The sequence below is a fragment of the Armigeres subalbatus genome, chromosome 3 (assembly GCF_024139115.2).
Source record: "Armigeres subalbatus isolate Guangzhou_Male chromosome 3, GZ_Asu_2, whole genome shotgun sequence".
In the NCBI taxonomy this organism is placed as follows: Eukaryota; Metazoa; Arthropoda; class Insecta; order Diptera; family Culicidae; genus Armigeres; species Armigeres subalbatus.
The window spans coordinates 191,850,177-191,876,880 of NC_085141.1; the positions used below are offsets into that span (position 1 = coordinate 191,850,177).

The following is a 26,704-nucleotide window of genomic DNA, read 5'->3' on the forward strand; positions in this document are numbered from 1 at the left end:
CTGAAACGTATTTAAAACCAGGACTCTCCATTAAACGAGATCCAAATTATTTTATCTACAGAAATGATCGTCTTGACAGCGCCTGTGGTGGGGTCGCCATCGTCATTAATAGACGTATCAAACATAAATTATTTTCTTCGTTCGAAACCAAAGTTTTTGAAACCTTGGGAGTTTCTGTTGAAACAAATTTTGGACAATTTTCCTTCATTGCAGCCTACTTGCCTTTTCAATGCAATGGGCAGCAAAACAATTTTTTTTCTGACTCGCAACAAATCAAAATTCTTCGTAATTGGTGACTTCAATGCCAAACACCGTTCATGGAATAATGCTCAAAGCAATTCCAACGGCAAAATTTTATTTGAAGATTGTTCTGCGGGATATTATACTATTCAATATCCCAATGGCCCTACTTGTTTTTCTTCCAGTCGAAATCCTTCTACAATTGATTTAGTTTTAACGGATTCAAGTCAGCTGTGTGGCCAATTGGTAACTCATGCTGACTTTGACATTTGAAATCTCACAAGAAGCCATTTATAATCCAATCAGCTCTACTTTTAATTATCATAGAGCTGATTGGGATTTATATAAAACATATATCGATAGGAATTTTGATGTTAATATTCCTTTGGATACCAAAAGTGATATTGACAATGCGCTCGTATCTTTGACAAATTTAATTGTCGAAGCCAGAGGCATTGCAATTCCTAAATGTGAAATTAAATTCAACTCCATTATTATTGACGACGATCTTCAGCTACTGATCCGTCTTAAAAATGTGAGGCGAAGGCAATACCAAAGAACTCGCGATCCCGCGTTGAAAGTTATTTGGCGAGATTTGCAAAATGAAATTAAAAAACATTTCGCTATTCTGAGAAATACCAACTTTGAGAATAATGTCTCGAAGTTGGATCCCAGTTCGAAACCCTTTTGGAAATTAACGAAAATTCTTAAAAAACCTCAAAAGCCAATTCCAGCGCTTAAAGAGGAAAATAAAATTTTATTAACAAATGGCGAAAAGGCTCAAAAACTTGCTCAGCAGTTCGAGAGTGCCCATAATTTTAGTCTAGGTCTCACTAGTTCAATTGAGGATCAGGTTACACGGAGCTTCGAAGACATTCTCAATCAAGAGAATGTTTTTGACCCTTCGTTGGGAACTAATTTGGATGAAGTGAGATCTATTACTAGAAAATTTAAAAACATGAAAGCCCCGGGTGATGATGGTATTTTCTACATACTTATCAAAAAACTTCCTGAGAGCTCTTTATCCTTTTTGGTTAATTTATTTAACAAATGTTTTCAATTGGCATACTTTCCAGATAAATGGAAAAATGCCAAAGTTGTTCCAATTTTGAAGCCGGACAAAAATCCAGCAGAGGCTTCTAGTTATCGCCCAATCAGCTTGCTCTCTTCAATAAGCAAACTGTTTGAAAAGATTATTTTAAATAGAATGATGGTTCATATTAATGACAATTCTATTTTTGCTGATGAGCAATTTGGTTTTTGCCATGGGCATTCAACCACTCATCAGTTATTAAGAGTTACGAACTTAATTCGGCTCAACAAATCTGAAGGATATTCGACTGGAGTTGCTCTTCTTGATATAGAGAAAGCATTTGACAGTGTCTGGCATGAAGGTTTGATTGTAAAATTGATGAATTTTAATTTTCCTCTGTACATTATTAAACTGATCTAAAATTATTTATCAGATCGCTCACTGCAGGTAAACTATCAGAATTCTAAATCTGATAGATTACCTGTTAGAGCTGGTGTTCCCCAAGGCAGCATACTGGGGCCCATATTGTATAACATTTTTACTTCTGACTTACCTGATTTACCACCAGGGTGTCAAAAATCTTTGTTTGCAGATGACACGGGCTTTTCAGCCAAAGGGCGAAGCCTTCGTGTCATTTGTAGAAAAGTTTGGATATTTTCTCCACTTACTGCAAAAATGGAAAATTTCCCCGAATGCTTCCAAAACTCAGCTTATAATTTTCCCACATAAGCCGAGAGCTTCTTATTTGAAACCTTCTAGCAGACATATTGTCACTATGAATGGGGTTCCAATTAATTGGTCTAGCGAAGCTAAATATTTAGGACTTCTGCTAGATCAAAAATTAACTTTTAAAAATCACATTGAAGGCCTTCAAGTCAAATGTAACAAATATATTAAGTGTCTATATCCACTTATAAACAGAAAATCAAAACTTTGTCTTAAGAACAAACTTTTGATTTACAAACAAATTTTAAGACCAGCCATGTTGTATGCTGTGCCAATAGGGACTAGTAGCTGCAATACCAGAAAGAAGGCACTTCAGAGAATTCAAAATAAAATTTTGAAAATGATTCTGAAGTTGCCTCCGTGGTATAGTACCAATGAACTTCATAGAATTTCTAATATTGAGACATTGCAACAAATGTCCAAAAAATAATTTTCAATTTTAGAAGAAAAAAATGGTTGCAATCTTCTATTGCAACGATTAGCTCCTTGTACCCTTAGTATAAATTAGGTTAAGTTTAGTTTAAGTTGAAAACATTGTAATTCCTACATGGTTTAATTCAACCAGAGGAAATATCCTAACTGCCAGAGGCAATTGAAATGTATTAATAATAACTAAAAGCGTAACATAGCAAATAAGAATGACAGTGTTAAGAAAACACGGAACACCTAGTCTAAGAGATAAATGCATGTATTAGATAATTAGCAAATAAAATTAGTAAAAAAAAAAAAAAAAGTCCTGGATGCTGAGCGATTCCAGTAATATCTAAAGACGCTAAATTGCTCGGAATCGAGAAAATACGAAGAAAGCATGGACCTCCCGTACCAAACAATAAAGATTCCTAATATAGATAATGTAAAAATGTATACTCGTATACGTATATACTTGCATGTGTGTATAAGCGTGTACGTGTGTATAATGTATGTTTGGGTGCACCTGTGTATATATTTTCAGTTTGTCAATTTTTCCGATTTGCCTCAATTCCAGGCCAACCCAACAGCCAAAATTGATTTTTTCCAGTTCTTCGTCTACATACATAGAACTGGAAAGAATAAAAATAGGCTTAAACGACCTTTCAAATGTTGGTCTAGAATTGCCCTTATTCTGAATATGTTTGTGCATTTAGAGATGCAGGCTTAAAAGAATTTTTAGCTATTGCGTTGCCCTTGTTGATAAGAAAATCTCGGAAACCCACCAAAAGAAAAATGAGCTATTAGCGTTTGAAATCTGGCCTAATTTCGTGATGGTTTCGAATTTGAAAATTTTCGTTTTACACCCTGTATTCCCTTAGACGTAGTTTACGTCAGAATACATATGTAGTGTCGTCAGTAGGGGTGACAGTACATGTTATAAAGCTTTGGTAGTTAACTTTGGAATTAAGTTTTTATTAGTTTGGTACGATCTTGAAAAATAAACTTACCACTGCTCACAGTGGCTAAAATCGTGTTTTTAGCGCGTTTAATTAGTAGTACCTTTATTATGGGATTTAGCGTAATTGTGCCTGTTGCGGGAGGTGCAACTAGACGCCGATTCTTCCAGCAGACAGACAAATAATACTGTCATTTTGGTCAGCTACAAAGCTGTAATATACATTTATTTAATAATACATATAATCAAAAACATACTACAGCGTATTACTCACAAATTCGGTGAAATTATCACGGAGCACAATAAGCTCCTGCTTTGTTACACCTCCTCACAAGTTACAATACGTACATTACACATAGGGCTACTGTGGCTCTAGGGATGCTTAAATTTTAAACAATTATTAAATATTGGAAGTTCTAATTTAAAATGCGTTTGGGCAACAGTGCCTTCGAGACATTTTTTCAGTAAGTCGACGCGCTTATTTGGAGGTATTCAGCCTTATGAACAGCCTAAAAGTGAGATGAAAAATATTTTTTTCCACTTCACAACATGGAAGGTATAAGTCTTCGCGAGAGTTGTAGCAAAATTTCTCCGAAAAATCTTTGTCGAAGACACCAAGTTCGAAATTTCATTACTTTTAGAGATTAATTGCATTTTATGTCAACAAGTTTTTAACATGTTCGATGTACAAGCATACAATCTATTGGAGACGCATGGTGCATTGGTTCATCAACTCCTTGTGGTTGGTGATTGATTTCTACCTTGCAAAGTAGGAAATGGTTTTTGATGAAACATTACTTACGTTCGCTTACAACTCTACAGTTCAGGTATTAGTTTTAAGCTCATTACTTGTACTTTATTATGCGTATGAGATTGACTGCCACAATTTTCCCGGTGTCAAGTAGCAGTTAAATCATATGAATATGATTAAAAAATCCAATAAAACTGTTATAACTTTTTTATTTTTTAAGTTTTAAGCCACCCAACGGCGTATTTTAATATTATCTAAAACTTTCTAGAACATGCAAAAAATGTAGAAATAAAAATGAAAAAGATATGATGAAAAGCCCATTTTTAAGGGGTTGTCAGCATAAAACGTAAAAAATCTCCAAAAGTAAAGGAATTACGAGAACTTTTGCTACAACTCTCGCGAAAACATATACCTTCCATGTTGTAAAGTGGAAAAAATAATTTTTCATCTCACTTTTAGAGGGATTGATCATAAGGCTGAAAAAGCCAAAGAAGCGCGTCGACTTACTGATAAAATGTCTCGAAGTTTAAAATTGACCCATTCTCACCCCTCAGAGGGGGATACATTAGGCCATATGAAATAAAGTTCTTTTCTAGAAAATAATTGAGAGAAAACCATACCACAATAGGTTTTCTCTATAAAATACGATTCAAGATATTATGTAAATAGTAACAGTTTCTGAAATATTCAAAACGCAAACATTTTTCGCTTTTGGCCCAATCTAGGCCCCCCTAGGACCTATGACACCCCGAACGACGGTACTATATATCTGTGGTCGATACTAAATCGTTGAACCGTATTCCATAAAAACGAGTTGGATAGAAAAGGATTCGCTACATGACCAACAGAGTTCATTTCGGCCATAATCTGAATGAATAACAATAATAATCCAAACGATCCTGTATATAAGCGGCTGAGTACGAAATGCTTTTCCCCAGGTAGACACATTTTCGTGGTGCATTACGGAGTAAGATCTACCACACTGTCCTCTAGTTCTTACTATTATTGTTAATACTTATGAGTAATGGTCGGAAGAGTATGGAACGGCTATAATTTGCTTTTAGGTTACCCACCTTTTGCACATTTTGGATGGAGTCAATGGAGTAAATTATAAAAATGTAACTCAATCTCAGGCTGGTTTCGAAGCCGACGACATGAATCTCCAAGCTACAGAGCTCAATCAGGAAATAAGCGGATACGAATTTGGTGGATTTGCTGAACCCCCTCCCCTGATTAGAGCTCTGTGTAAAGGAGAGATTCCGAAATGCCAAACGCAAGGAAATCAGATCTTTGTACAAGAATGAATTAGGAACTCATAAGAAGAAGCAAAAATATATTAGAACTTCTTGTTCCACTTTTTGTTGAAGCCGAAACTGTTTGAGGGGCGCGCCATTTGAGAGTTCTCACCTCTCGAAGGGTATAAATAGTGGTACCGCAATCTAAAGAGGCCTTACATTAAATTAGAGAAATCTCTATAGATCTATATATCTTCTCCTACTATTTTGATATACATAAAAATGAATTTTCGTCTGTCTGACCCTTATAGACTCGGAAATTACTGAACCGATCAGCGTGAAAATTTGTAAGCAGAGGATTTCGGGACCGGGGAAGGTGCTTAAAATGGTTCGAGACCTTCCCGTACTTCGGAAAGGTGGGCTCCCATACAAATGAAACAATAATTTCTTCATAACTCGAGAATTACTCAAACAAATGTAACCAAATCTGGCATGTGGAGGTTTTGGAAGGGAAGATATGCTTTTGTCGTGGTTCGAAACCGCTCCCTCTTCTGAGGGAGGCTCCCATATAAATGAAACAGAAGTTTATGCATAACTCGAGATCTAATCAGAGAATAAATCAATTTTGGGGCGAAACAAAGTTTGTCATGTCTTCTAGTATCTGAACAAAAAACGATTACTTCATTTCTTCTCAATAGAAATGAAGCAGAAAACCATGCACTAAACAAATGGCACGGCTAGACTACAAAGGTTCATTAGACGCAGTAGTTCATCCCGAACAGCAGAGATTACGCGGAAACTGCAAGTATTTTATCAACCGATGCACAATGGGGAAATACGATTTAAAAGGTGGAAAAAATTGATAACTTTCTTCACGAACAACTTACAGAAGATATCAAGAGCTTATTCGAAAAAGTGCTGTTTCAAGGACGTGGAACGCTTCTGTATGTAGTCATTGAGCTCGTTTTGCCCTAATGCCCCATATATCGCGAGTTTCCAAACTATTTGTCATTTTATCTTCAAGACATTGTTCTAAAATTGTGTTTATCTCTTCACTATGGATCCACAGAAGGGCATCAAATATATTTTGTTGGTAAAAGTTGGAAATTTAAGGGATTTTGGGGTCAAATAAGCATCAAAGTGCATTTTATGTGCAATTTTCATGTATTCTGTAAAAATAGTAATATTTACAGATAAGTGTTGATATTATTGTCTCAAAGTGTTGAACAGATATTAACAAATATTTGTCGAACAAAAATTAATGAAATAAATCGTTTCACAAATGTTTTATTTGGTTATTTTATTGAGTAAAAAACGATTTTTAAAAACTTTTGAATAGCACCGATGCTAAACATTTCTAAACCATACCCGCGATGTACTGGTAGCCTCACAATATGATCTCGAATGCTGAGCTCCATCGACAATGCCATCATATACCGATATCGACAGAAATTCGAGAGCGTAAATGAAGGTGGGTCGGCCACACATCTAAAATCTGTAAGCAAGCGCTAGACTGGAATTCAGCAGGGCATCGCTGCAAAGGCAGACCCATGGGGCTTGTGGCGGCGTAGCCTCAACAAGGAAAAAAAAGTCGACAGGAATCTGACCTGGTCCCAGGTCAAGGCTAAAGCGAGTAGCCGTCCAGTAGCCGTCACGATGGCACTATGTACCCCTAGGGATGCTCAGGATACATGAGTGAGAGTGAGATCCTGTATATAAAAAAAGAGTCAGTGATCTGACCAGTAGGCTCTTGGTTAGAAGCTGGAATAGGTTAAACAGCTCTACAATGTTTTATGCTTTGTGTAACTAGGGTAGGTGTACCGATTGTGGCCATAGCACCAGTTATGACCATAGTTGAAACAATAATCAATTAATCTCCTTTCCACTTCTGTTACTTAAGATTTTTTAATGCATTGTTGTCTCGCCAAAAATTGATTAATTTTCAGATACATTTTTTTACGTTCACAATTTATTTAGAAAACAAATCGGTTCTTCGGAATGATTTTTTAATTTTTTTTTAAGTTTTACTATAACATATTTTCTATTAATTAGGTAAACATGCAATAATTTGTACAAATCGATCTTTCCATTTATCGAATGAAAATGCCAACTTCGTGTTATATATACACCCAACCAGCGACTGTTAGATTTTCTAACAATTCTGTATAAGAGCCTACCAAAATCTGCATAAGAACTGGGCATATGCGAAATTGTAAGATTGTTATGTAAAAGCTTGTAAAATTGTAAGGTCTCATACAATATTTGTTTGTATAAGAATCTAGCATTTTCGCATATGCACAGTTCTTATAAAGGTTTTGGTAGGTTCATATACAGAATTGGGGGTTTTGAGGGTATTGAGATTATGACATATCTTAATTCTATTATGAAAGCTGAAACCAAATCCAAAATTTCATAAATTTTGAACTGGAACTGCAGCTGCACTGGAACTATTTTAAATCAATTTCGAAAAACCTAATAATTTGGCGTATTGAACACCCCTCTATTTCTCTATCTCAATCTAACAATCACAGGTTGGGTGTACAGATGATCAAGATTTGAAATTCTCATACAAATGTACGAAAAACCATTGCATCGAAGAGATTGGATTTTGATTTCAGTTTTTCCAAATTCATTGTAAATCGAAAAAGGAAACGAATAATTTTGTAAAAATTGTGGACTTGCTAATTCAGCTAGTTGTGCAGCAAAATAGTTATTTCTATAAACAAGCTCTGCGTTATATACTGTGTCTAATTAGATGACAAATAATAATTTAAAATTATCTCTGACTGGTATCCGGAAGGTCAAAGAGGAGGAATATAAAAAAAAAATAAATATTAAAATGAAAAAGAAATTAAAAAACTCTTCGGATTTGTTAAAATTATCAATTTTTTTGCTCACTCAAAATATATATATTTTTTTTGTATCTTTATTAAGGAGACTTTCAGCTCTAGGCTGGCTCGTCTACGCTCAAAATATTATTTTTGAGCAAAAAAATCTTAGGGGGGAGACATAATTGCTTTACAATATTTGTATCGACCTAACTGCCGTGAATCGCATATATGTCCCATCTTTTCTAGGTTTTCTATTCATATGGGACAAATATGCGATTCACGTGTTCAGTTTCTGCAACTCAATTGAGAAAAATGTGCCCTTTATTATGGTTTTATTTTCCTGGAAACAAAAGCACTTCAAACCATAGAAAAAAGACAGAAATATAATTTCGCCAAAACTCCTCCGTAATCTTGTGTGCTTTCTCGAGAATTTGAGATGTAGCGTGTTAAACTTGAATTTAAAGATGCAATTGCAGCTTTAGAGGGGTGCGTCGAAGCGCAATAGCTTGCGGAATACCTGCCGATACCCTACCTATTGGAATTAGGGAATTTAGACAAAGATTTCCACCAACTTGAAAAAAAACTGACCGGCTACGATGACATGGGCAAGCTTGCTCCCACAATTATTTGTCACATCATAAACAAAATTATGTTGATAAAAACCATGTTTGAAAAGAAATCAATATATTTCTTCAGCTTTTTAAAATGTTTAAAACAAAACCAATTCTAAAGTTTTTCGAAAAAGTTAGGAGAAGGAGGAACAATATGCCCTAGCTAAGCAGAAACTGTTCTAATAATCTCTTAGTTGTATCGTTTTTACTTGGGAACTTTTTCCTCATGCAACTGATGAAAAACATAGCCAGCTGATGCTATCTCAAAATGGTAGAAAATCAAAATGATATAAATAAAATTTAGATATAAAAGAAATGGTAATATTCTGTTACCGCAAAAGCAGGTGGTTTATTGGCTAGGTGTCCTCTATGTGACCTTTTGGATATTCTTGCGGAGGAAGAAAGTGCTTTGGATTACCATTCTGCGGTATGCTGCAAAGTATATGCATGTAGACTAGACTGGCCCAGCCTTGTATAAGGAGAAAAAATGTTGTCGAATTGTACAGAACATCCTCCAGGATTGTGGCTTTGGGTGAAAAAATCAATTTCTGAAATTTTCAGCTCAATCGCTTGTTGCATAAGCTGGCGCATTTGATTTGAAGTTTGCATGAGGGTTTTCCCAAATACATAGGAAAATAAACCTCCGCCACTCTTACGTTCTAGTAATTGGTTCGGTATGCCCGATTGAGTTCAGAATTGCAATAAAGGTAGTTGACATGTTAAAGATCAATTCCACAGAACATTATACAATGATTAAATGAACTTTTTTATCGTTTCCAGCTGATTGACCCAAAGTACAATGGATACACTATGCCCAGGAAGACGAAAATGTTTCACAATCGAAAGCATCCTAGACATTTTTGTTGTTGTTGTTTTGATTGGCTTTTGATCGGACCGAGAATACAACTCACCATCTCCGGATGGGCAATCATTCGCCTTGGCTCGCAATGCTAACTAAAGACTTTCTTAATTAGCGGACACCGGGGCTGGTTGGTTCGGAATGTCTGTACTCATTCTGATTAGACTTTTTCAAAATACGGTTTTCGGTGTCATAAACATACATTTATAGAGCACATTTTTAAAACATCGATGGAAAAAATTGGGACAAACAAATGCGGCGGGAAAAATCGGCCAACAAACTCCAGGACTGGGATACCCGAGCGCGACGACCTCGATAACAGAAATTGGCAAGGCTAGGCATAAGAGGTAAAATACCAAACAATAATACCAAAAATTAATATGTAAAATACTTTAGGCATAACATGCTCAGGTATTAAACCAAACGAATAATAATGCGTTTAAACGCTGGTATCGTTATAACAAAGTATATTATGCCTGAACTGCCCATGATCGCATATTTGTAACATTTGCATTTTGGTTGATTTTGTAAATCGTTTGTCAGTCCTCCCCACAAATTCAAACATTTCCAGCTTACCACAGATAAGCAAGAGAGTAAAGCCTATTTTACTGTTGTGGGATTAGATGCAGTAAATTGAGCTTTCTGAGCGATTCACAGGATTTTTACGAAATGAACAAAAATGCGAGTGTTACAAATATGCGATCATGGGCAGTGAAGTATTGGGCATAATAATTTTCGTTTTTTTCCTCTTATGGAAGGCTAGTTCATAACAGAGTATGGTATCAATAACAGAATGAGCTATTATTGAGTCAATTTCTCCTGTTCGGGGTAGGTTGGCCAAGTTTGTTAAAATAAGTAAAACACATCAAATCTATCAGTGGAAGAAGCTACTACAAAAGTTCAATGTAATGGACACAGTGGTTCATCCCGAACAAAAATAAAACAGTGGAAAATGTTTATAACTGGAATGAAAGGGTATAAAGCCTGGATCATTTAGAAATAGGACACTTCATTTTAGAGATAGCGGCGTCCCTAGTGATCGGATATGATCTGGTCTTTTTGTAATTTGTGTCTTCCTAAAAATGTAGTAAACTTTTCACAACTCTGGCCAATTTCTTTTCTTCTGTCATCGTATACGCTTACGTTTGATATCATTTTGTCTTCCTTCAATGCTGCTTCAATTTGTGTCGATTAATTGAGCAAAATTTAAATCAATTCGGTTGTGTTTTGAATGATGTACCATCCAATTATATTCCTTCATGAAATCCATATTAAATATACATTACTCATGAATTCTAATTAAAATTGCGACATCCTTTTTTATCATCTATTACGTTTATTTGACAGGCTAAGGCGTTGTGACATCCTTATTAGAACAAAGACATTTGTCAAGGGTGGCTCCCAAAAATGATTCTTCTGCGTATATAAAAATATTGGAACAAATGACACAATTGTACTCTTATAGTATATTACTCACTCCCATTCTAGCTTATGTTTCTTTGCTTGCCTTTCATTGAGACAGCTATCAACACGAATGACGTCGTTATGACGCAAAAACATATTAAAAGTGCACACGATAAATCCATCAAAGCATTGCCATAGTTAGTTTGAAAATTAAATTCACATTAATTTAGTAACAATTTTATCATTGTACAAGAACGCAAAACCACTAGAAAAAATAACAACAAACCCATTAATGAACCATTTCCAGCTGATCATCATGACATCAAAAACCAGTTATGTACTTTGAAGAGGGATGCAACATCAAAGTATAGAGTCAAAAGTTTCGATATGCGACGAACCACACGCTGACTGGTATTAAAATAAACACAGCAACGACGATGATGCTGCACTATGTTACATAATATCACGGCTCTTAATCAATCAGAAGCAGTAGCTGCCTGCCTGTTCTCTGCCACTTCTAAACCCTTTACCGGGCGACCAGTCGTTTCGCATGGGAATGCTTCAGTTGAATACTTGGTTAAAATATTACAAATTTAAACAATTCTAAATTCTTTTCGGAAATAAATTATGTTACATTACTTGCATAACTGTTGGAAATTTACGAATCATGCACACACGATATAATCTTGTAAAATAATTGTAGCCAAGAAATTGAACCAGTTACTCGCCTACGTTCAACGGCAATGACGACAGACGTGTGATGGTCAGGAAATGCCGCCTAGTGTTGCACAGGGCACGGATAGGAACCGCTGGGTGAAGCGGATGAGCGGAATAAACACATCAATGGTCGCGTGCTGCGGTTCTTTCCACACTTCCATCCACATCCAAGTGCTGCTCCGCTAAACGGCACATACCTTCGTACAACATGCGTGGAAAATTCTCTTACATTCCTATTATGGGCTTAAAGTGTGCTATTAATGAGCTTTTATCGTCGCCGACCGAAACGATATCATTAAGTGGCGATTCATCACTCTCCCGGTGAAGTTATTAAATTCATAAATGGAATAACTTTAAGCACCCCGTCAGTCAGCGCCAGTTTGAGTTGATTTCATATTTCAGCATGATTAATGGAAAACTGGTCATTGAATACCTATTAGGATTTGAAGATGCTGCCCTTGCATACAGCTCCAGGTGCAAAATTAGTTTGAACTCAAGCGACCTCAACTTACCCCGATCAGATTTTCCAATTCTCCGAGCCATTCGTTCAGCAGCTTATCGGGGTCCTCGGTGAGACAGGTTGACATCGTAGTTGCAGTCTGGAATGAGAAAAGTGGAAGCATGTTCACCATTAGCAAGCAAAAAAACAAGCATGGATGGAGAAAATCGTGTTGATCGCTTGGATATAGGAAAAGCGCCCGATGGATATACTACCAGCGAAGCAAGCATCGACACTCGACCGTCACTGTGGGTGGGTCAACGATGGATTTCGTGAGCATAGAATCTTGTCACAAATTTTATTTGATAATATTGTAGAAAAATTAACATTGGAGCATTTGAATGTTTTTTAAAATGTGTCACCAATGAATATAGACTAATGAAAAAATCAATTATTTACAATAAATAAATTCTATTAACAAAATAAGACTTATGTTTACTCTTATAGAGTAATTATATTTTTTTCATCCGGAGTAGAGTTTATAGATTTTTGAAACTGTTGAATTACTTCAGCTTCTTCAGCCAACATGACTGGGTCTCTAGTTAGCCTTGTTTGCAAAGGCGTAGGATTGTCTATCCGGAGATGGCAAGTTTGATTTTCGCTCCGGTGCAGAATGTTTTCGGTGGGCAACATTCTCGATTCCCTGGGCATAGTTTATCCATTGTACATGCCACACGAGATACATACTCATGCATTTGTGGGCATAGAAAGCTTTCAATTAATAACTGTAGAAATGCTAATAAAACACTAATTAAAAAAACAAAAAAAAGTTTCAGTTGGAATGTAGAGCCATAGAAGAAGGGAAGAAGAAGAAGCCAACATGGTATAAGGTATAACAAAATAAATATTTGTCACAAAAAGTGAATACTTGAATGTATTAGTAATAACCGACAAAGTAGACTGATCAGGATGAGGATGAAACTAGATCAGACTGCATAATTGTCAACGTGCCGCTATGGATCGAGCAGAATACAGACATCTTTAATATACATACCGCACAAGCCACTTTGGAGTTTGATAATTTATTAATTGAGTATGACATGTTTAGTCAAAGTACGTTTTAGGATTATAGATGGTTCGAATATTATCAACAAAGTTCGTATTTCAACTTTCAAATATTTTACGTACTTTAGCACATATGCTACAAGCTCATGCGATAACAATCAAAAAGTGCACATTTATCCACTATAGATTATAAAAATACTGCACACAAATATGCCATCGATTTCTCAGTAGGTAAATGAATTTTCCAATTACAATTTTCAGCCCAAGTATCAGAGCATTGCATATTCGTAAATAAATAACAAAATTTATGTTCTCTTCTTTAGCGCCGCGAGAGAAATGATCTTGAATTAATTTCTCGACATCGCGGCATTGGCAACACGAGACACAGATAAATGTTAGGACGTGCACATCCACACTCCCCGTAGCTATTTGCTGGAGTGAAACCGCAACGCTCTGCGGTTCTAGCGATTAGGCAATCGGATACCTGCGTTCACATGTAAGAAATTAATCAATGGTTTTCCATTTCTATATACTGTACAGGATGCTATGGTTTATTTCACATCATGCCCCGCCGGGCTTTTTATTTCACATATATTCTTCCCATGCGCTACAAATGCATGTGCTTTGGGTATATCGATGCTGTAACTTTCTAAATTATGTGATGTCTGAGAGATCATCACAAAACAAGTTCCAGGCCGTGAACGTTGACAGGAAGAGTGTGCTGGCCGGTTGTGGGTTGAATGGCGCTTCCGAAGCTGACCAAGGTGTTAAATTAACCGTTAAGAGTTAATCAAGAGCCATGCCACTGGTTTGTCGTTTGAACAATGTTGTCCCATGATGCAGGCCCGTGCGGTTATAAATGGCACACAAGTACCCACGCAGATTGTCACCGTCGGGTCGCCATCGCCACGCAGATTAACTCCATCTACCTTCGATGATTTTGTTTAGTCAGCTGGCATATGATCAAAGATTACCTACTCAACCTCAACAAAGCTATTTGCGGTATGGATAAAGAGGAATCTCCGGTATTGGACATACGGGTAGCATCCTAAACATATGGTTGACAGAGACACAGATTTCTCGCTTAACTTTTCAAAAGGACCTAAGTAACATTTTTTCATGAATTAATTTGAATACTGCAATAATTAGCTTTCATGCTGTTCTGATGATTGCGCAAATATTGATAGGTCAATTGATTGAAACATGTTTTTATGAGAAGTAATGTTGTGTATGTGTTTGTTTGTGTTTTAGGAATCGTTTTTACGCGTTTTCTTTAACTGGATCATTTTTTACGCGGATTTCAGGATTTACGTACTTTTTTATGCGGTTTCAACTAATACACGTACCCCGCGTAAAAACCGTGTATATGTGTTTTTGAGTTAGTTAACACTGTTATATAAGTTAAAAAGCAAATTTCAGGTGTTTTAAGCTAGAGGGCAAAATTGGAACTCAATCTAATAGCTCGGAATGGAGATTTCGATCCTCAAACATGATCATTTTGCATTAAAAACAACGATGGGATTATTTGTAATTTGTAATTTATTTATTGTCATAACGGAAGCCTATAGGTTACCCCATATTTTAGGTCAAGGAAGATACATTAGTATATTAATAATTTCCAGGGGTTGTACAGAAATCTCCGATTAGCCATTATTTGTTACCACGAAATCTCCAGTTTTTGGATGTTCATATTCATTTTTTCTTAGTGGTAATTATATTCAATCTAAAAAAAACTAAGTTCAATGCCAAACGTTCTGCTACTTGAAAAAAAACGAGAAATTGTACCGACTCCAGTGATCTTAGTTACGACACCGATAGATGGTTATGTGTTATTAATGTACACAATGTTTGTTTACGACCTGGTTGGAAGCCTTTGACCCAAACCCGTACAGCGAAGGGGCTTCCCAGTTTTGATTATATAAAATGCATCTATTTGGAATACATGAATAGGCTCATAAATATGACAGTCGCGTGATGTGATAATTCGACCGCTGAGCGGCAGCTTAGCCCCAAGATGATTACACTCTGCTTGTGTAGGTATGACGGCAATGCATACTGTTTCCATCATTTAATAATTCAATCTGCATGTCACAAATCCAACTGACCGTGCAGAACTGGCGTCGTCGGTGGCGCGAACCTCGTTTGTCTTCCACTACTGCACCCGCCGTGGAACGATTACCATATATCCCTTGTTGGCGGTGTTTAGTGCCAGAGAGAGGCAAGGCCCTTAATATGTCGTTTTCGGTTTTAAACCTGGGTCAGGTCCGAATCCTGACTCTGAATAACCGGAACGAAAAACGTGAATCAGGATCGAGTCAGTATGATGGGTATTGGTGAAAACTCAAGCCCTATCATCTGTTTGTATTTTCAATTCGCACTCTTTATCAGCTGGCAGAAAACAGGCATATATTTTATCTATTGAATTTTGTTATTAGTGTTATTTTTTTTTCTTGTTTCATGAATTAGTGGGGAAATCAGAAGTTTCTTCTGTTAATTGTTTAATGATTTAAAATGACTATTAATCCATCAATAAATTAATGTGATTAGCAGCTTGTAGATGAGATGACGACGGCAATGTGGATTGCCGTGAAACGAAAATTTTATGCCAATCCGTGTTTCCCGATAAACTATTATGCTGGATTCTATATATGGCTTTTTTGGGTAACAATGATTGTGTTACAGTAGATTTGAATTATCAATTATGTCATTGAAATGGAACAGAACAAGAAAATATGGGAACACTTTGTAAAAAAAATCCAATACAAAATTTATTTTAGATTTGGTGCCTTTATTTTAAAACAAAGAATCAATTCATTACAAGAGTTGAGCAGCATTCTTTATGCGCTATTTGCATTCTTTCTGCTATTTTCTCCCCAGACCCTTTTGGGATAAATTGCGATTTCGTCAGAACTGCAAAAACCAAAATATACAAAGAGGCAAATAATTTTTCACTACAAAATCTAAACAGGAGATTCAACATAATATTAAATGGTCAATGGGAATAAATATGTCTTTGGTTCGGCTTTTAACGAATTACAATTAAATTCTTTCTTCCACTCACAAATTATGCACATTTCGTATGAAAAACTTTGTTCCTAAATTTGTTAGCTGGCAAACCTTAGAGTTGCTAAAGCCTTATAAATAGTTAATACCAGAGTTAATACATTATGTGTATATTCTTCAAATCCGTAACCTTGAACAAATTATGCACAGAACTGCAATAATGAATAAAATAATGGTAATGAAACATTTTGGTATAAATAACTTCACCTAGCAGCAGAAACTCTGGTACGCTTTATTTTCCCATCGATAGAGCAATTATACCTATAAGTATATGTACAGAATACACAACGTAATAGTGAATAAATAGCAGCTACCTTCTCGTCACTGCATTTTATAAATCACATTTTCAACAAAATGTTCAACCCTCATTTTGTTTATAATGGAGCATTACACCTATCTGAGGTAATCTAGCGAAAAATATGCCGATATCTGAATCCGATCTACCTAATCAGAGAAACTTGAAGACAGCACAACATTTAAATAATCAATTTTTGCGTGGAAGACAGCAAAAAATTGGTAAATTTAACTCAAATGAAACAAACAAAATCAAATACCCATCCGTGTCTTTTACGTTTTCATTTTTCCTTTAGCGTAAACATAAACAATTCCGGATTTGACAGTTTGTGTTCGTAATGTATTGGTGAATCTAGGCTGGATCTCGATAAATCGGCAGAGCGAACTCCCATTCATTTTGGTGTCGGATCTGGTGCGGATCGCGATCCAACCTGAACAGAATAACCGAACGTTTTTGACAGCTGTTAGAGCGGATCCGGTGCAGAAACCATAGGTTCGACCCAGCAATAAACCGAAAACGACATTAATAGTGCTGTTTCCTTTTTTGAAAGAAGCCAAGGCGGATTGAGGCGCCACAGTGTGGACTGGTTCAAATTAGAGCGCGAAAGCGAACGAATAATAGCTACAGACGTATACTTAAATGCTACCGTTTGGAGATGCAGTGGTCAGTAATAGTGTCCACTATCCACAATTTACATGGCAAAAGAAAAAAAAATATTGCTTGATCAACTGTGTGATATGTTATTGGTAGCATGCATCAAAATATAAGTTTGACTTTCTATTTCTTAGATTTTTGAAAACAGACCACATAGAGACCATAGTGATATTTTTTTTTGGTTTGTTTTATTAGATTTGACTTTTTGTGATCCCTTATATCTCAATCGTATATTCGTATCATATAATATAGACTTTTCATTATATTAGCATTAGTAAGCAAATCTCCTGAGGTGATGGTTATATCCGTGAGATGGGATTTTATTAGTTGCGACTTGGGGCTAGTTTATGAGGGATCGTTGATCGAACATCGGCAATGTGCATCGCATGTCCCATGAATATCAATCGTACATATGGTGCACCACGCCGCTGCATTGCAGTTTTGCAACAGTGTGGAGGACTTGGGCGACGTGGGTAGGATTTAGCGCTTGATTTTTTATTTCCATCATGGTCTGTATTAAAAGTAGTCCTGGGCGTGCGCGGCCAGCGTAGGTTTCAGTTTCATTCACAAAGGTTTGTGGTCAACGCGGATAGCGTATTTTTTGCGTGGATGGACAACTTTTAACATTCATTCACAGGCCAATAAAGGCGTGGAAGGGACTCGTAATGTGTCTTTAAAAGACTATTGACAAAAGCTGATTAGTTTACGGCGTTTTACAACAGAAACTTGAACTGCATGTGCCGGTATATGTCGTTATATACATTACAAACGGATCCATTATTTGCGTATTATTAATGCCATAGAGCTTTAAAAGTTCAGAAGTTGAAGCCCTTGAGAATACCACCATGATCAGGTATTTTGCAGAAATCGCTCTCAATAGATAACGAACAACGATAATAGAGAGGCAACTACTATTTGGAGTCACTACAAGCCATGAAAACAAGTTGATCGAACCTGTATACAAGTGCGAAAAAACAAAACCGGATAAGCAGCCCCGCCGAGAAATGATGATACAACGCATTGTTCTCGGATCATTATTTGCGTATTATTACGCCATAGAGCTTTAAAAGTCTGTAGTTGTGCCAAAGCACGGCGGGGATCAGTATTTTACGCAGAAATCGCTCAGTTAGGATAATGAACAACGATAATAGAGAGTAACTACCATTTGGAGTCACTACACGTCATGAAAATGTTGATCGAACCTGCATAAGGTGCAAGAAAACAAACCGATAACAGCCCCGCCGAGAAATGATGATACAACGCATTGTTCTCGCTCATTTTGTGTTAGGGACCATATTTTGTGTGCTGTGTAAAACAAATTAAAATGCATCTTCAGAACCTATGTTTGGAGCCTTTTAAAACGAATTTATCATGGAGTAGTGATATAGCCAATCAGTTGTGTATCATGATAGCTTGCGAAAAAAGTCTCTCACGGTATGCTACAAATCGTAAATGTATACAGACATGATAAGTGAGAGATTTTTTTATTCTTTTTTGGATTCAAATCTTGCCTATGTTCAAAATAAATTTAAAAAACCTAATTAATCCACCTAGCGTTGGTGGTGCCTTTCTCGCACATTGTAAAAATGAGTAAAACATATAAGAAAGGTCAAATTTGCACTTTAGGAGTATAGCATTTCACTTTTTCCCTCAATTTATGTCTATTTGCAGTCATTTGAGTGCATTAAAGCGGTTTCTGTAGAATTTTTTTTTCGATTTTAATTTTTTTCCAGGGGGGGCTTGGCAAAAAACAATGTTTTTAAATAACTTCAGAACCAAAGTTTAATTTTCTAATAGAAAACAATTAGAGCAGCACCATCGGCGTGGATTGAAATCTTTAGTTAAGAGAAATCGTAAAGAGATAATGCTTAGTACTAAAAAGTGTGGCTCACATTTTGTACACATACAGACATCACCTCAATTCGTCGAGCTGAGACGATTGGTATACAACACTATGAAGTCTCCGAGCCTTATATCATAAAGCTCACGGTTTTGCAGTCGATCCTATAAGCCTTTACGTACTTTAGTAAGGCAAGAGAAAGGCAAAAAGGTATTTTAGCCATAACTTTAGCCATAACCGATCCCATGGTTCGACCTGGCCAATTTTCAATAGGAAACATTGGGAAAGGATTCTGCGTCGAATGCAATTTATTGTATAAATTTGTATTTTGCCCATAACTTTCGATCCCATAGTCCGATCTGGCCAATTTTCAATATGGTTAAGGATTCTGCGTCGAATGCTAGGATAGGATGTGACAACTCAATTTTAACTGCCTTGTTGTTTCCTCAGGCGGTTGCTTCAACGAGGTGGTGGCCAGTGCTTCCAAATCATTTTTATGCAAAATCCTCCGAATAATTTGTTATTAAATTCGAAGCTTTCTCGTTAATTTCTTTCATCATTCATCGTAGAAGATGGTACAAACTAACAGAAACAAGTTTTACAAAGAGATTAGATACGTTCCTGGTAAAATGGTTAAAATGTAATCAATGATGCTTCAAAACGTGCTAAATTAGCACATAACATTTGAGGAATCATCCATAGATCATTTGCAGTCTAACGCCAACTTCAATTTACCCAAAATTTAAAAACAAACTTTTGAATTTTTTCGGTAATTTCAATTTAATTACCCAACAACACGGCCAGGTAACAACAAGCTGCCCTTTTGAAATGTGATACCGCCAATCAGTAATCGTTATCATTTTTCACCGTCGCTTATGGTACGATTTTGACGAAAATCAATTTTGATTTTAACCAGACAATTGGCACATCCTATCCCTGCGTCGAATGCTAGGATAGGATGACAACTCAATTTTAACTGCCTTGTTGTTTCCTCAGGCGGTTGCTTCAACGAGGTGGTGGCCAGTGCTTCCAAATCATTTTTATGCAAAATCCTCCGAATAATTTGTTATTAAATTCGAAGCTTTCTCGTTAATTTCTTTCATCATTCATCGTAGAAGATGGTACAAACTAACAGAAACAAGTTTTTACAAGGAATTAGATGCGTTCCTGAGTAAAAATGGTTAAAATGTAATCAATGATGCTTCAAAACGTGCTTTAAATTAGCATAACATTTGAGAATCATCCATAGATCATTTGCAGTCTAGCATAACTTCAATTTACCCAAAAAAATTTAAAAACAAACTTTTGAATTTTTCAGTGAACTCAATTTAATTACCCAACAACACGGCCAAAGGGTAACAACAAACTGCCCTTTTGAAATGTGATACCATAATCGAAGTAATCGATTGTCATTTTCACCCAATCAGCAACCGGTACGATTTTGACAGAAAATCGGTACGATTTTTAATGACTAATTGGCACATCCTATCCTAGGTCGAATGCGAGCAAATCGGTTGAGGATAAGTGCCTGAAAAATTGAACTGTTGTCCTTCTGACATCAGCTATAGTGAGGGGGTGCGACCAAGGAGACCATCGTCCCTAAACCCTAATCCCAAGGCGTTAAGTGACCCGTGCCGAGGGGATGCATAGCCAGGGAGTGAAATAATAAGCTAGGCCTTTAACGGAGCCTGTGGGGTACCTGGGCACCCTCCGCGTCATGCTGGGCTCTGGCGTGGTGGACCTCTTTTCCCGAGCAACTCGTGAGATCAAAATGGAAAACCAAGTCAATTCTTCAATTAGTGGTAGAAGTATAGGCGACAACCCCTTCACATGAGGTGGATTGTTCAGGTCTCCGCCTAGGAGGCCAGAGGCAATAGTCGGCAGCTCAGTGCGCAGCTCCAGCGTGGGTCACTTAACCTTCTCCCCGGCTACGCCGGTAGGAGTTATGGACGGCCCATGGCTTTTGAGGACGATGAACCGCAAACGCGATGGGCTTTCGGCCTTCGAGGTGGCGACGGAACAGCTCGACGCCATCATCGACTTTGCGTCATCGAAGCATAATATCAGTAAGGACCTCAACGGGTGCCTACTGAAACTTCGAAAATCGATGTTGGACGCCAAGCTGGAGAGGGCGGTCGGGACGGCCAAGTGCAAACCCGTGAAATCCGTGGAGTCAAGGTCTACCCAGACCCCAAGGACCAAGGATTCGCGGACTCGGGCAAGGTCGAATTGACCGAGAGCGTGCCAGCGAAGACGGTGGTGCCAAAGTCTACCCAGACTGAGGCTCAAGTATCCAACGGAGCAGACACAAAAACTGGGGAGACAGTCTCCAGGGGGTGAGGTCCCTGAGGCTGCTCCAAAACGCGGAGGGTTACTACCCCGAACAAGGGTAGTGGGGCTGGGAAGCTGAACCCCGTCCAGGTACCTCCAAACCGGGGGAGGAAGGATCTGAAAAGGTTCGTCCACCTAGGAAAGACGGTGGCGGCCCCAGACCAGGGAAATAGAGGGGGATGACGCCTCCTTGACCCAGGTCAAGAATAAGAGGAAACCGAAGACGTCAAGGGCTGTAAAGAAGGCCCAGGCGAATGAGGGTAGCAAGAAGTCTACACACTTAGTTTTTATTTCTGCAGCCCAGCAAAATAAAATAAAAACTGATATTCCGGTAAAAATGTTGCTTGTTAGCTGATTTTCGGCCAATTATTTGCTGATTTTCAGCAATTTTGACAGAAACCTTGGCAAAAAACATGTTTGCTGGGGCACAGCTGTGCGAATCTCGGTAAAAGTTGACCATTTCGCAGAGATCCCGATAAAAAATCAAGTGTGTAGGAGAGGCACCAATTGCTACAGGGGCGAGCTGAACTAAGCTAAACTAAGCTCACTGAACTCAGCGCCGACGTACGTCAAATAAGACGTACCCGGACGGGCGAGATGATCCTCAAGCTGAAGCGGGGCGTCTCGCATAATGGCGCCGCCTACAAGAAGTTGGCGGAGGAAATCCTAGGCGAGACGGTCAAGGTGAGAGCCCTCACGACGGAGTGAATCTAAGGGTTAAAGACCTGGACGAGATCACCGAAGTCGAAGAGCTCGTCACGGCACTGCGGCGACAGTGTGAAGTGGAGACGCCCACCGCAATCGTTCGGCTGCGGAAAGGTCCAGCCGGGACGCAGGTAGCATTGGTTCGGCTATCTGCAGCGGACGCCTCCAAGGTAGTCAAGTTAGGGAGCGTCAAGGTGGGTTGGTCGGCGTGCCCTGTGGGCATATGTGAGCAACTCGAAGTTTCCTTCATATGCCTGGAACCGGGGCACAAGCAATGGGACTGCAAAGGCCCTGGCAGAAGCAAGCTCTGCCGACGCTGCGGATTGGAGGAACATAAGGCACAATGGTGCACGAACCCTCCCAAGTGTTTGATATTTTATGTTTTGATTTGATTGATGAAAATCAAAGTTTTTTCAACCTCATACTCGTTTTTCGAAAATCGATTCTATGCAACAAAGTGAACCTATGCAATAAGAAAATGTTTTTATGATATATTTAAGAAGGGAACTTTTACCTAAAGCAGAAAAATCGCCGCTGATGAGCCGCCATCTATGGAGGCCTTTGATCATTAAACAAATTATCAATAAACCATCTCTAACATGTAGCTGAGTAAAATTTAACTGCGTACCTTTCATTAAGCCAACGAAACAAATCTACAGATGATGGAATTATTTTGACCTCACAAGGTAGTAGCCTCCCTTAAATGGTTTGCATTCATAATTGATTGCGGTCCATATTTTATGAATCGAAAATTCAGAAAGCGGTCATTCATCGAAAACCTAAAACTTTTGGATTCATAATTTATTTATATAATGATATGTTATGCCTCACCAATCAACTGTCAACATGTTATATCATTGAAGAACATACAGATTTACGCCGTTGGGTTGCAGATTGGATACTTATCTATAATCTGATACCCGCTCTTATTTAAAGAAACCGCAACGGCTTTCTGCGACGAACCGGAACGAACACATGTGTGTCTAAGACAAGATCTGGTTGAGCAGACCAGACTCCACGCCACAGAGGCGCAAAATACCATTATACATACTCTTCTAACTAGAATATTGATTTCATGATAAGCATGATAAGATCTTCATTGTTAATAAGCCATTCCTCTTAGCACGCTGGAAAACATTAACCATAAATCAAATTACCCTAGAAGTACAAAAGCCGGGGTGGGAAATGAAAAATACAAAAGCTCCATCTTTCCATTACGAGCCCGTACACGGGCAAGGAGGAAGTTTTTATTACGGTAATCCTTTTCCGCCCGTATTGCAAAGCTTCACATCACAGTATTGCTGCATCTTGTCGCTTTCTCAAGTTTTGTACCGTGCTGATTCGAATTTCTATAAGTTATAAGTTGAAATCTGAAGCAAGCCATGTTGTGTCTCTCACATTTTTCCTTATTCCCTATTCTTAAAATCTGTGTCATATGATGACTCTGTTACATAATTTCCGGAATTGTATTCCGAACGGTACTCCATTCATACGTGAAGAGGACATGCTCCGTGTATCGTCGTGGGAGTTTGAAATATAACAGAATGCTATCTCGGTGGGTACCAACTTCCCGCTTCTCCTTTCTTCCTGAAGACACAACTTGTATAACAGTGTATGAGGGAAAAGCTTGGCGAAATTGTTTGCCGGGAAATGGTGGGCTTCATTGAAATGGCGAGGTGCGACGTTCGACGACGGTTTCTCACTTGCCACCCCCTCCGCCTGCACACAAGGGAGTCGGTACTTTTTATGAAAAGGAACCGACTGACCCAGATTTCAAAACAAAACACATCATAATGGAGGCAAGTGTTGTGTTAGCAGGTCAAGTATTATCAACAGCTGTAGAACATGAATATGTAGTGGACAGACATAGTTTTTAATTGTTTTTTAAACGGGGTCATTCATGAAACAAATTAGATTTACTTTTACACGTGAACGCCCCACATAAAAATAGCCACCTGAGGTGAACCAGTCCAAGGCTGAAAACCTCAACAATAGAGAGAAAAAAATAGGCACGTTCTTCTTGAGAACGATTGAATTTCTCTAATTAAATGGACTAATGCTGTTGTCAAAATGATAATTTAAAATACACATTTAACCATTCCGTTACCAACCTACCTTTTGGAAACGAAAATAAAAATCTTTTTGGGTGTAAATTAAAATTTGATTGTCATTAAACTTTTTTTTGGCAAATTTCACCAAAAGAAGCGGAATCTATTAAAGTTTAGAAATTGTATGAGTTTCCAGAATAGGAATTTTAAATGGGTGTTAGTTTTTAGCCATTTCTTAGAACACATAGTTCAGAAATGATTATTTTAGATATTTTGATTAGAAACGACGCATAAACTTGGCAAAAAAAATTTAAAAACATTAAAAAATGATCAGAAATCTGATTGGTCCAAAATATGGTGTGTATTCCGGATTCCGGACGTTCCGCTGGAATCTGTTACGGGGTCACTTTACGGAAATAGGCGAATACCATCATGCGACACTTCAAACTTCATGTATAAGTTATGGCAATCTATGGTAGTTTTGTACTTTCCGGATCATATTTGATTTTTATTTTCGTCTTCAAAAGAAGTGTTGGTAACGGAAGGGTTAAGTATGCTTAACTTTTTTGGTCGCTGAGGCTAGTCAACCTAAAGCTGAAAGCCTCAGTAATTAAGAAAGAGGAAATAGTTCAACTATGGTTGATAAGCTCTTTTAAAACATTTATTGAAATATTCACACAAGTCCAATTTACATTTTACATTGTTGCGACAAATTTTCTAATTTATGTACACGCAAGCTGCATGACCCACTGGCAAGTTGTACCGCTAATGCTAATATTGGTCGAGTTTAAACATACGCTAAGCAATTAGATATGCATTGTTTGTTGGACATAGCCAACGGCTCGCATTAGTCGATGCCTTTCCTTTGAACCTGCATTTTCAGGGCAAATGAAATTTGTTGAATCTTCGAAAGTAAGTGTTAAAACAATATAATAATTATCGTTCAATATAGAACCGGTCTTAACCACCCATAGAAGTGAGGTCATTCGAGTGATGTATGCATTTTTGTTAGACCGGAGATGCGTGCCAGCTGTGTAATCGATATGTGCCACTTCTGCTGCACTGCCGTGTGATATGGGACTTTCATCGGGTAAAACGTTATAACTTATGACGTGCGATAAATGGGACACATATCTATTCGCCGTGTCGTTAGGCGTCCTATTATACGTAACCATCGTGTTACACACAAGGCATCACATCTCAAAGTCATGGCAGTAAAGAAATTTGATCCATAGGTAAATCCCTTGTACCTCGGTAGCAGAACAGCAGCATGGTATAAGTTGATGGCTAGTCGGCTAGTAGGCAGACTAGTAAAGCCTCTTCTATGTAGCACAGGCCGGTGAGCAATATGGCAATAATCGCCGTATCTGGTTACGGGTCGGTATTTTGTGAGAGGCGTTGAATGTTGGTGTCAAGTTTATTTCGATGTGAAAACAAGTCTGCAATATGCATACTTACTTGACATCATGGGTGCTGTGTTTCAGTTGCCGAACAGAAATTATGACATGCAAAATTATACGCCCATCTTTTCAGTCGTTCGTTTATTGCAATATCCTATAACGTAATATTAATGAACCGATTCAGTGTAAAATAGTTTAAGCATTCTTGTCGTCTTCTTCTTATTAGATTTACATCCCCAACTAGTGCACTCCACCGAGCGGTTAGTTGTGGACATAGTCATCACTGTTGGAGAATAAAACTCACGAACAATTCACTTTCGACTTGGTAACACCAAGTTCAAAATACTACTCGCCTCTTTATTTACAAAAACCCTATGATTTTGATAAATGGACGGCGTTTAGGGTCGCTACACTAGCACATTCCGGCCTTGCAGCTAACTGAATTATCTGCTAAAAGAAGGAGAACTTCGTTTTTTCTATTTTTAGAAGAGTGCTGATTTTCTTGAAAAAAATCTCAATTTCCGTGGTCCACGAGGTTTAGTCATATTTTCTTTTACCATACATATTTGTTAGAGAGCCGCTTTACAGCATTAACTCCAACATGCCACCAAAAAGCCTTAAGGACGCTCCTCACGTAACCTAAATCCAAAAGTGCTCGCATTTCCAAGGGCACTCCACTTTTACGGAAGTAACGCACAACTGACATTTTTATTATGCGTGAAATATCGTAACTTTTTGCTTGACGTACTTTGTGAATTCTCCCTAAGTTGCAACATTCCAGGAACCGTAAGACGCACTTTTCTGTACTAAGGATCATTAATTGTATCGTAACAATCATTGGCCCTGACGGCAGCGCGAAAACAAAATGGGGGCTGGGTGATGCTCTTTTATTTCACCCGGCATGACAATACGTTTAAAATACGTTTTAGCCGAAAATAGTTTGATTTTTCGAGTTAGAAATTTGATTTACTTTTAGATAGGGAACACGAAAGTTGAATTATTTCGATTTAAAAAACATATGTTGATAGGTAGCCTAACATGTAGTTTTCTAAAATTCTAAACCTACGTATTTTAAAGTTTTCAGTATATCT

General features: G+C 37.7%; 1 protein-coding gene across 1 annotated transcript in view; it reads right to left on the bottom strand.

The window, feature by feature from the left end:
• LOC134220710 (ras-associated and pleckstrin homology domains-containing protein 1) overlaps window positions 1-26,704 on the bottom strand; it is a 171,193-nt gene that overhangs the window by 108,784 nt on the left and 35,705 nt on the right. Inside the window, exon 2 of the mRNA XM_062699808.1 lies at window positions 12,286-12,372. Coding sequence (XP_062555792.1) covers window positions 12,286-12,360 — 75 coding nt within the window. The 5' untranslated portion in view covers window positions 12,361-12,372. The remainder of the gene's footprint in view (window positions 1-12,285; window positions 12,373-26,704) is intronic.